Source organism: Oryx dammah, unplaced genomic scaffold (genome assembly GCF_014754425.2).
Source record: "Oryx dammah isolate SB20612 unplaced genomic scaffold, SCBI_Odam_1.1 HiC_scaffold_26, whole genome shotgun sequence".
In the NCBI taxonomy this organism is placed as follows: domain Eukaryota; kingdom Metazoa; phylum Chordata; class Mammalia; order Artiodactyla; family Bovidae; genus Oryx; species Oryx dammah.
This window is the reverse complement of record NW_024070210.1, coordinates 22,171,762-22,183,353: the sequence shown is the minus strand read 5'-3', so window position 1 is coordinate 22,183,353 and position 11,592 is coordinate 22,171,762. Positions and strand designations below refer to the sequence as shown.

At 54.8% G+C, this 11,592-nt stretch overlaps 1 protein-coding gene across 3 annotated transcripts in view; it reads right to left on the bottom strand.

Annotated features, from left to right (window-relative positions):
* The window catches only part of ACTN1 (actinin alpha 1), a 97,413-nt gene extending 86,211 nt beyond the window's left edge, over positions 1-11,202 (bottom strand). Inside the window, exon 1 of one of the 3 annotated variants that reach the window (XM_040226215.1) lies at positions 10,768-11,202. In XM_040226215.1, coding sequence (XP_040082149.1) covers positions 10,768-10,872 — 105 coding nt within the window. In that variant the 5' untranslated portion in view covers positions 10,873-11,202. The remainder of the gene's footprint in view (positions 1-10,767) is intronic. The other 2 variants (XM_040226217.1, XM_040226216.1) reach the window with 2 other exon arrangements.
* Positions 11,203-11,592: the final 390 nt, after the last annotated feature.

Genomic DNA, 11,592 nt, shown 5'->3' with positions numbered 1-11,592 from the left:
ACACAAACATACACAGACACACACACACCTCCATTCACACCAACAGACACATCCTTGCTCACAGACCTGGAGGTCAAAACAGACCTGGGACCCCAAAGCTCCTGGCCCTGCCCCCAGGACAGCCTCACACTGGGGAGGCAGGAATCCCATTTTCTGGTTTGGGGACTTAGAAGAATTAAAAGTCCCACTTCTCTCTCCATCCTCAAACCACAGGCTGTGACATGTGCACGTGTCCACATGGGACATAAGGAGAAAGACAGAGCCTGACAGTAACAAGCCCCTCCCACCCACAGGCAGGACTTGCCGCCTCTCTTCCAAGATGGAAAGCCAAGTTCCATTAGGAGACCTGCCTGAAGGGGGCCACCCACGTTGCCGCACCCTCCCCTCCGGTCACTTCACCTACAGACGATTTGAAAACGGAGCCTGGCACCACTCTGTTCTATTCCCCTTGGTTATAATCAGCTTTGCAGATGACTTTTAAAAAATAAATCTTCAGGCCCATAAAAATGCTCCCCTGTAAGCCCTGGCCTCAAATCACAGGCCTGCAACCACACTCCGCAGCCCAGTACCCACCACCACAGAACAGGAAAAACAAGGTAGAGACCAGGTTCCTTTCCCTCCCCACCCCCATCACTTTTCCACCATCATGGCTTTGATTTAGGCCCTCATCATGGCCTTTGATTTAGACCCTCAGCTGCAAGGTGATGGGATGGGACAGGAAGGGCACAGTCTCCCCCACCCCCCCCCCCCAAATTCTGTCCGTTGGCCGGGCCTGCAGCACTGAAAACCAAAACATTTCACCCCGACCTAAGCCCTCAGACTCACCCTCACCCACTTTCTTAACAGCCTCAAGGCTCAAATCAGAACCTGCAACTTTGTATTTACAGGCACAGGCTTCTAAAGTCAAAACAAACACTGAGCGTCAGCTACCTGGTTCAAAGGGAGCTAGGTGTCCCTGGAGACCAAAGAGAGGGGCCAGCAGGAGCCGCTGAAGCTGAAGGGTCCCAAGGAGGAGAGAAGGAGGGGGCATGGATGACCCTCATAGCAGGGAAGCCAGCCCCCCACAGATAGGGTCACCTCCAGGAGAGGCCACCAGGCTCTGGAGTCTATTCCCCGCGGTTACTCCTTCTACTGAAAGGTGGGGAGAAATACAACTAGAATCCTCCACTGCCTTTTCAACCCAGAAGAAGAACTTCAGAAAGGCCTGTACCCACCCCTTTAGTGTCACAGACCCTCTGGTCAAAGACCTGGATTCAAAACCAACTCTACCCCATTCGGACTTCAAGAGACCCTGGTAAAACCACTCCCCCTTTCTGAGCCTCATTTTCTCTGTCTATAAAATGGGAATAAGACCTCACAAGTCTTTTTATCACAGTGAAAGGAGAGGACACATGTGAAAGCATAAATGTTAAAAATCATGACCCATCTAATGAGTATTCGGTTATATTCCATCTTAAAGTGAAGTCGCTCAGTCATGTCCCACTCTTTGCAACCCTATGGACTGCAGCCCACCAGGCTCCTCCATCCATGGGATTTTCCAGGCAAGAATACTGGAGTGGGTCGCCCTTTCCTTCTCCAGGGGATCTTTCCAACCCAGAGATCGAACCTGGGTTTCCCGCATTGCAGGCAGACTCTTTATCGTCTGAGCCACCAGGGAATCACTATATTCCATCTTAAGCTATTCCTTATTATCTTATATATGTAAGCCTTGTCTCAATTAAAACATAAACTCCAAGATAGCAATGGGTGCATCTGTACTTCCGGTGAAGGGTGGCATTTCAAGGTCAGTCTGCCTAGGTTCATTCATAAACTTGTTTATTAGCTGGTCAATCTTTGGAAACCTACTTAAACCCTCTGAGCCTCAATCTCCCCATCTATAGTAACAAGGGAAGTTAACAGTCTCTTTCTCAAAGGGCTTTTTTTCAAGATTGAGATAATCTAAACCATGCAAACTTCAATCAGTGTAAACTACAGTCTTTTTTACTTATTTGGAGAACCAAGGCATTTTAATAAATATTATTGGTTGATCACTGGATATAAAACAGACAACTCTTCTTTCTAGCCTTCGCTTCTCTCATCTTCTTCTCTTCCCTTCCCTGAAGGTGGATAGTGTTTACATTCCTTCCCAGATCTTGGGCACATGAAATGCTTTAAGCCAAAATGAAATGTTTGTTTTAAGGACCAAGGGTACCAGCCCCTTCTCACTGTGAGCCTTTGGGTGTGAGCCTGTTATTCTATATTTCTAAGCTCAGCATCTTCATCTATCAAGTGTGATCATCCGACATGCCTTACAAAGCTGTTGTGAATGTTAAACGAGGCTGCGGAGAACATATCCCCCACAGAGGCCATGTGCAAGAGGTTTCTCTACATCCCCTTCCCCCGCCCCAACCCTGTGGGTGACAGGCCTGGAGAGGACCCCGCAATCTCTCAATGAAGAATGGATCCCAGCCCAGAAGTAGCCCACTGCAGCCAAGGACCAAGCAGGCAGTTTCCAGGGTAACAGCATCCTCTGCATCTACTCCCGATTTCCATCCCAGCTGCCTTTTATTCTCCTCCCACCTCTGTAGTGGGCTAAGTCACCTGTTCCCACTATTGCTAGGCAACCTCTAAGAATGGGCAGCTATCTCCTGGGGGAGGACCCTGGCTCTGCCCTCCCCTCTTCATGCCTCAGGACTTAGGGAAATTTGCCCCACTTAGACCCTCCCTGTTAACCGTGGGATGGCAGAAGGTGGGAAGTAATCCCAGGCCAAGCAGGCAGGTCCCATGGGACTGGCTCAGCCTTTGATCAATGAGGAAGGACACACCTCCACCCTCAGCCCAGGCTTCTGTTTGCCTGTGCTTATCTGGGATCTAGTCTCAAGCAGTTTCCAAGAAAAGGGCCACATCAGGCTTTTTATGAAAGCTATCCTTCTTGATTATTTTTCTCTTCTGTTCTCCCACTCATTCGCAATGAACCGGGATCCCTGACCTTTTAATAAACAGTGAGCGAGAGAGAAAAGGTGGACTCACAAGTGAGAAAAAGGGGAGCGAGGATGGAAAGAGCTCACCTCTGGGAAGTGGGATGAAAGGCAACTGTCATTCTCTTCCTAAATTAGCATTAGCTGAGGGTTTTTAAAGTTGAGATATAATTCTTAAACAATCAAAGTTACCCATTTTAAAGCCTACAGTTCAGTGGTTTTTAGTATATTCACAAGGTTGTGCAACCCCCACCGCTATCTAATTCCAGAATGCTTTCATCACCGGGTTTTGTTTTGTATATATTTTGGCTTTGGTTAAATGTTGCTAGAAATGCAAGCATTTGCTTTATAAGCAGCAGAGCAAAATCTGAGGAGGCAACACCGCCCGGCTTCAGAACCCAGCTCCACCTCTCGCCGTCTGTGGGTTCTTGGATAAGTTATGTGACTGCTCTGAGCCGGTTCTCTCCTCTGTGAAACAGGGTCAGAGTATCCCCCTCGCAGGATTAGATGCATTAATGCACGTGGAGTCCTTAGCATCGGGTGGAATGCTTAGCACATGCTCAGAAAGGGTGAGCCACTGTGATTATCATAAGAAAAAGAATTTCTTCAACTTAAAAAAAAAATCCAGTCCCGTTCCTAGCTCCGCTAGCAGGCAGCTAGGACAGCCAGTTTCTTTCTGAGAGGAGTTGGAGGCCTTGCTACACCCACCCACCCACCCACCTGGGGTGGCCGAACAAGCACGAGGAGGGGGCAGGGTGAGGCTGTGACTGTTGCCTACATATCTTTGCGGCCAAGTGTGACTACTCCAGACTCACAAGGTGCCCTGCACAGCAAGATCCTGCCAGTAACCTCCAGCCAGGATGGGGGTGATGCGGGTGAAGGAAGACCAGGCGGGACAAGCAAGAGAGCGAAGGACTAGCCCTCTCCCCAAGGTTACCCTCTACCCACTGAGGAGGGAGGGTTCCCCGACCTGATGCTCAGCCCAAGAACCAGCAGGAATCCTGGCCCTGTGTTAGGGGCTCCCAGGATGGCTGAGCCTTGCCTTGCTGGACCCCCTGCCCCGGCCACTCCCCAGGTGTCTTGCCTAAGATTGGGCAATTAGGACTTAGGATACTGTGCCATCGCCAAAGGAGACGGCACACCCTGGGCTAAATCCCCAGTCCCAGCAGGGTGACCCAGTGTGACCAGGACTATGGAACCCAGGTTACAGGGTCCCTCTGCCTGCCGCCTCTTAGCTGTGACCCCTCTGGGGAGCTGCTGACTGGACTGTCCAAACCATATCCAGCTGCTGGTGGGCTCTGGGACCCTTTCAGTATCCCAGGTGAGTAAGTAACTCAGCCCAGCTCCCCAGACCCTTCCTGCAGCGACATGGGCCCTTTGACCACACTCAGATAAAAGCAGGGTCCCAGAAACATGCCCTGACACTTCAACCCTGAGCAGCACACCAGGTCCCAGGAAAAGTGGGGGTGGGTCACACATGGGGGGAGCTCAGTGGGAGCTCATGCTGGACAGTCCCGAGAACACCTGCATGACAACACCTGTGCAGAGGTGTGGGGCTCCAGAGCCCAACCTAAGAGCTGTACAAACAGCCTGGCCTCCTAGCAAGGTGAGAGGTCAGCTCTGGGAGGGGCAAAGGGAATGGGGAAGGAGGACAAGGAGGGAAAACAATGGCAAGTGGACTCACTGGCACCCCTGCTCCTCCCAGTCTTTCCCTCCAGTAGGGGAAGCCCTACCCCCTGGACACACAAACACACACACCCCACCACCACCACCCCTGATTATTTGCCAGGGAAAGGAAAGGCTTCCCAGCAGAACCTTCCCTGTCACCTCTCCTGCCCCGCAGTGGTCAGCGCCATGCCCCTGGCTGTGACTGGTATGGCCTGGTGGGATTTTCTGTCTTTCTGCATCTAACCTATCATTGTCACAGCCCCACCTGGATGGAGTATCTGCTACCTAACAGGGGGTTCAATCAGCGCTCAGACTGCCTCTACAAGGAGACGTCGCCGCTGTTCTCACACTATGCAGGGACTAGAAGGTGAGAAGCAGGCACACAGTAGCAGGTCTGTGGCCGGGCCATGTCTCAGGCAGCCCTACCCTGGCAGGGCAGGAGGCGCCAGATCTCACGTGACAAGTCCTCGAGCCAAGTTTATGGTTTGTGGCCACTGGCCAGGCGCCCAGCCCCAGGCCTTCCTTGAGAAGCTGGAAAGAGGAGCCCCAAATCCCAACCACAAATCCCAGGTGGCAGGACACCCATTTGGTGTGACCTCCTCGCACAGAACCGCCCACCGTCCCCAGGGACGGTCCCAGGGGTGAGGGCCTCTCCCAGGCCCCATCCCACTGAGCAAGGAAGCCTTGGCAGCCCTCCGCAAGAAGTCAAGACTTCAGGAAGTGAGATTCCTCCTTTTGAAGAGGCTGAATCCTACAAGCCCATCTCAGCAGCCCCTCAAGGTCTCATCATTGCTCAGAACTAGAAAGTCTGGCCCGCCCCGTGCCCCAGGCCCTCTCATATCTATCTCTCCAGGGCAGCCCTGAGGCTCCCAGCCCATCCATCTCTCCAATCTCTCTTCCAGGTTCTGTCTACCACTTCACCAACTAGCTGAGCACCTGCACTCAGAGCACCCAGGTGGGCCGTTTCAGAGAGGAAGCAGCTGCAATCAGAAGCCACGCAGGGCTGGGTGAGCTGCTGGGGGTATGAGCAGGGCCTGTAGAATGCACTCAGTTAATTTTCAGAGGGGCCTGAAGACACTCTGAGGTCATTTTACCTGTATTACCACCAGCCAACAATGTTTTTAAGCACTTTGGCATTCATCTCTTCATCCTGGATTCCCAGGAAATAGGGAAAGGGTAGGCAAGGGATTGAGCAAACGGAAAGGTCGGGTAACACTCAATAAGCCAGCGCTGAATTTGGAGTCAAAGGTCAAGGGCAACACAACTCCCACACACTCCTGGCCTCCTTCGGAAGCAGATTTATATACTACATCTTATCTCAAAGCATCACCATAAAAAAAAAAAAAGCATCACCATAAAAAGGCCATAGCAGCTCTGGTTCCTCAAAACATTTACTGAGCACTCACTATACTCCATGTGCTATGCTAAATTCCCTACATACCTTACTTGGTTTGTAAGCTTCTACTCAGCTATTTCAGGCAGGAACAATTATTATCCCCATTTCCCTCTTGGTATCATCAGGCACAGGAGCAGGTAAGTGACTCACACTGGATCACACTGCTAGCCAGTGAGGGGGTGAAGACTTGAACCAGGGTGCCCAGAGTATGTCCACCTGCAGAGGCTGGAGCCAGAATCCGGTCCCAGAAAGGGATGGTTTATCTGGAATGTAAAGCATTTCATCCCAATCCCTACTGCTCTGGCCTGGAGTTAGGAGCCATACCCGAGGTTTATCCAATTATTTCATCATCATTTCTGGACCACATGCAATAGATCTGACTCTGTGCTAGGCACTAGGGATTCTGCAGAGCACAGGACAGGCTGGGTCCTGCCCCCATGGACACTGACGAGGAGTGAATCGGGAAGGAGTGAACACTAGGGGTATGAGGACGGAGATGAGGGCCAATTCTCTCCTCTCTCAGGCTTTATCCCTACCAGGCATCACTCACTCCTAACCTCCTGGCTTCAGGGTAGGCAGACGTCCTGATCCTCCCCAGATAAACCCACCTACGGCAGACTCCCCCCTCTTTGCAATCCTCCACCTTGGTGGGTAACCTTGGTAGCTCCTCTGATAATGGTCTCGCAGTCCAGGACATGGATGTGTGCATGCTCACTCCGACTCTTTGTGACCCCATGGACTATAGCCCGCCAGGCTCCTCTGTCCATGGGGATTCTCCAGGCAAGAATACTGGAGTGGGTTGCCATGCCCTCCTCCAGAGGATCTCCCATGTCTCCGGGGCAGCTCCTGCATTGCAGGCAGACACTTTACTGCTGAGCCACCAGGAAGCCCCTCGAAGTCCAGAAGCAAATGTAAATAAAGCAGCCTCTCTTCCTGCCACATAGCTTGACAACCTAGCTTGACAACCTGGCTTGACGTAGATACGGAATCAGGATCTGGGCCTATTTACAACTACCTTCTTTCACCTGCCAGGGCCGTCTCTCTGTTTGAACATCCATCAGCTCAACAAATATTAATTAAGGTCCTACATGTGAAAAACAGAACAAAAACCCAGGCTGGCACCTGTGGGAATACACAGTACACCAGAGCCTCCAGGATTTAAGAGGGAAGAGAGAGAATAAAACTGAACAGCAGAAGAGGCCCTTTTACATATCCTCTGCTTCGACCTAGTGGTAAAGGGGGTGGTGGGGGGAGGTATTAGCTTCTTTTTATAAATAAAAAATTGGAGGCTGAGAAAAGATAAGTAACTTGCCCAGGGCTGCAAGCATACAAGTGTAGAGCCAGGATTTTACTCAAAATCTAGCCAACCTGACTCCAGGCACACATGAGCACACACACAAGGATGTGGGTGAGAGTCACGTGAGGGAATAAACTGAGGAGTCTGGTCATTCCCAAAAGATGGGCATTCAGAGCTGGGGCCCCTAGAAAAGATGGCTTCAGTTCTCAGCCTCCAACATCAGAAAGACTGTGAAATCCAGTAAACTCCCCCAAGCCACGGCATTTTGTGTCTTGAGGCAAGGAGCCCAGCATGATGAACTCTGCACTGAAGCACTCTTTGAAGGGACAAGCTGTGGCCAACCCAAGGCAGGTTCTTGAGTCATGCCTGCTACCTGCACAGACTTCTACCAGCATCTGTATCAGCCTTGGCGTCACCCAAGAAGTTATTTAATCTGATGCTTGTAAGGAGCCCTGAGGGGTGGGCAGAGCAGGCCGGAGGAGGAAACAGAATGGAAGGGCCACGGGGACAGAGACTTGGCCTGTCTAGTTCACACTCCACCCTCTGCACCGGGATCCCAGCCTGGCCCAGAGTAGGGGCTCCAAAAGTACTTGCTGAACAAACTAATAAAAGTTCAGAGAAGCAAAATGACTGGCCCAAAGTCTCACCCACAGCCTCGTGCCCAGTGGCCTTTGTATCTCACAGCACTGTGACCTCCTTCTGCCCCTCCTCACCCCACCCTCACTCTCCCACCTCCATCTGGAACGGTCGCCCTCTGTCCCACTCGTTGGCTCTGGTCCCGCTCAACCCTCACCTCCCAGGGTCAGCAGGGAGACTATCAAAAGCACCAAGTTACTTTAAGTCTGATCCTCCCATTATAATACCAATTTAGATCCCCATCAGCCTGCTGAGAACTAGGGGAAATGTGCAGAAACTGAGGTTACAGAGACTTAATAGCCTGGGGGCGGGGTGGGGTGGGGGAGCTGTAGACCAGATTCAGTCAAGGCCCAGAGCTTGTGGGCCTTCTCCATCAATCCCACCAAAGCAGGTGTTGGCTCCCCTTGGTCCGAGATCTTTGCAGGCTCTGGGTGCCAGACCCAGCTTTCCCGCCTCCTTCACCAACTAACGAACGAGTGAGGGGAAGCTGCCTGCTGGAGCACAACTGCAACCCAGCCCCCCCATGCAGCTGTCTGGACGCTAGGCTGGTTACTTCCACCTCTGCCCCTCATTTCTTCATCCTCCTGTTGCCCGGCTCCCAGAGCTGCTGGGAGTAACAACTGAAACAATATACACGATCAGAACAGCGCCCAGCATACATCAGCCAATGCCAGCTCTTGGAACTGTGGGGTTTGTCCCAACCTTCCCAGGTGACCCTGTTCCCACCTGGCTGCCCAAAACCCTGGTGCACACCCACGGCCACCCAGGTCAGAGTTCTGAGTGAGTGAGTGAGTGAGTGAGTGAGTGTGTGTGTGTGTGTGTGTGTGTGTGTGTGTGTAGGGAGAGAAAGAGAGACACTAATTTTTCTCCCCCATACTCACTCATTCATTTGATAATAATGAATACCATGGGCAGGTCCAATGCTTAGTCCCACAGTCCTTAAAAGGACCTAATTCCTAGTTCTTGGGCAGTCCTGTCACTCCACCCACCAGGCACACAGTAGGTGCTAGGCAAACAGAAATTTCTACTCTTCTACCCACCCCGCCACAGAAGACCCCCAAACATCCATCACACACTAATCCCACTTCTGCTGTCCAGTTAAAAATCTATTCTCAACGAAGGTGCACCTTGAAACTCCCCAACCTTTACTCCTATTAGAATCTCCAGTTTATTTCATTCTCAACTCCCCAACAGTCCAACTGACCCAGCAGATAAACCAGGTGAGGGAGGGACTCACCTCTCCCCTAGCCCTCCCCGAGGGGCCCGACAGGTAGAGGGGGAGGGGTGTTTAAGTAACAGCCGCAAGGCAAAGAGGTCGGCTAGAAGCAGGGCAGCCTTCTGGTGCGGCTGCAGAGGGCTGGGCCCAGCGGAAGCCAAGACCCTGGGGCTCAGGTCGCCCTGCTTTGGGAAGCCCTTTGTGCGCTGTTTTAAATTACCTCTGCTTGTCTGATGAAGTGAGTAAAAGGGCGCCAGTTTCAGGGCTTAGGATTCCTGAGTGAGCTAATACAGGATGCCTTTGGCTGAAAAAAAACTTCAGTCGGCTCCCTAAACTCCCCCCCCCCCCTTTTAAGTTTAAAAAAGGGAATGAATGTTACCATTTTTGGACATAAGCGTTCTCCCTCAAGCCCAGCCCTAACCGCACTATCCAGGAGGACGCGCCATCCTGTGTCCCCCCCAACCACCTCATTCCCAGATCAGCGGAGGGGTGGAGGTGGGGGTGGGGGTTAAGAAGGGACCGGATGGGAGCGGGCCGCGGGGGAGGGGGAAAAGGGTGTTCAGGGTACGTGGCTGCCTGGGGCAAGAGCTCACCGCCCAGGCAGGAAGCAAAGGCACGGTTGGGGCTCCCTCCCCCCAACAAGAGTGGTTTCAGACCTCTTCCTGCCACCGGCCACTGTGCCCGGGTCCCCTCGCCAGCTTTGAGCCCAGCGCCCGTGGGAGAGCTCGCACCCGGCACGCGGCCTGGGACGCGCCTCGGTGGCTAAGCATGGAACCCCAAGGACTGACCCCAAATATCCCCAGAGACAATGCCTTGCCCTACCGAGCCCCTCAGCTCAGATCAAGTTGCCCAAATTTGCCATCTGCCAGGAATAAGCGGGGATCGGAGAGGCAGGACGCAGACGCAAGCTCATCTCGGTTCGCAGTTACCAAGCACGGAGTTAAGCAATAAAACGGTTTGCCGCCCTGACCCCGCCTCCACAGGGCCCGTTGGGGAGCCCGCTTTGGCCCCGGGTTCTCTCGGCCCTAACCCCACTCCGGCATGTCCACCTCCACACAGACCCGGAGGGGGGTGCCAATCCCGCCATGCCCGCTGCCCCCTCGGCCGGCAGATTGAGGCTGGGAGGACCCCAGGCAGCTTGTCCCCTTCAGGTACCAAGGCGACCCAGGAAGCGCGCTGCCACGGCACGCCATATGGAAAGGCGGTCAAGGGGCGGGGAAGGAAAGGGAAAATCGATCCGGAGCTAACTGCCACCGAGCCCCGGGCTCAGCCCCAGCCTCCGGAGCACCGCCCCCGCGCCTTGCCCTCGCGGGGCCGCGGCGACTGCAGCCCCGCGGCCTGGGTAGCCCGCCCCAAAGCGACCTGCCCGCGGGCGGCCCCACCTCCCAGCGCTCAGCCTCGGCGTTCGCGGGCTCTGGGGCCGGGGCGCTCCCCCTTCCGCCCCGCGCCTGTAACCCAACACCCCACCTCGCTGCGGCCGCGCATCCCCCGCCCCCGCTCGTGCGCGCCTGGAACCGGTTCGCAGCCCATTACCCCAGACCCCGCGAGCCGAGCTGCCCCGGGCGAAGGGGTGCGACGGGCCGGGGAGGTTGCTAACCTTTCTCTGCTGCTTCTCCCACGCTGGGTCCAGGAGCAGGTCTCGATCCCAGTCCTCTTCGGGCTGCATGTAGTCATTGGTTTGCTGGGAATCATAATGGTCCATGATGGATGGTGCGCGCGTGCTAGGGGCTGATTTCTTCCTCCACCTTCTCTTCGGGCGGCGGCGGCTGCGGCTTGCTGCCCCGGCGTGGGGAGGGAGTCGGGACGATCTGGGCTGGGGCTAGGGCTGGGCTGGGCTGGCAGGGCCGGGCTAGCTCCCCTGCGCCCGGTTCCGCCGCGGCGCTGCGGGCGAAGGCGGCTGCTGGAGACGGCGGCGGCGGCGGCGGCTGGAGCTCGCGAACTGCCTACCTCGCGCCGGCGCTCAGACCTAATCTCCACGCACACTGAGCGAGGCGGACACACTAGCGCTGCGGGCGCAGAGGCGGGCGGGGGCGAGGGGCAGGGGCAGAGCCCTCCGGAGGCTCTCCATTGGCCAGGCCGAGTTGCCCAAACTTCCCCCCTTCGCCTCTCATTGGGAATTCCTGGCATCCGTCAGCCGGGCCGCGGCGCATATAGGTGGACTGGGCGGGCCCCTCCCGGCGCGCACGCCCCCGCCCACTCCCCGGGTTCCCACTCCCCCGCGCGGCTCATGTGACACCAGCTTAAACTGAACGGGACCGAAGCTGGGGGACGCTTCCCCCAGCTCGGGGACCGAGCGGCCGCCGCTCGGGAGCCCCAGGAGGAACCGCCGGGGCATTGGACACGCTCCCAGCCCGCAGGAAGGCCCGGTACTCCGTTGCTGCGGCGTCCTGCGCTCCCACGCGCTCCAAAGCCCACAGCTGCC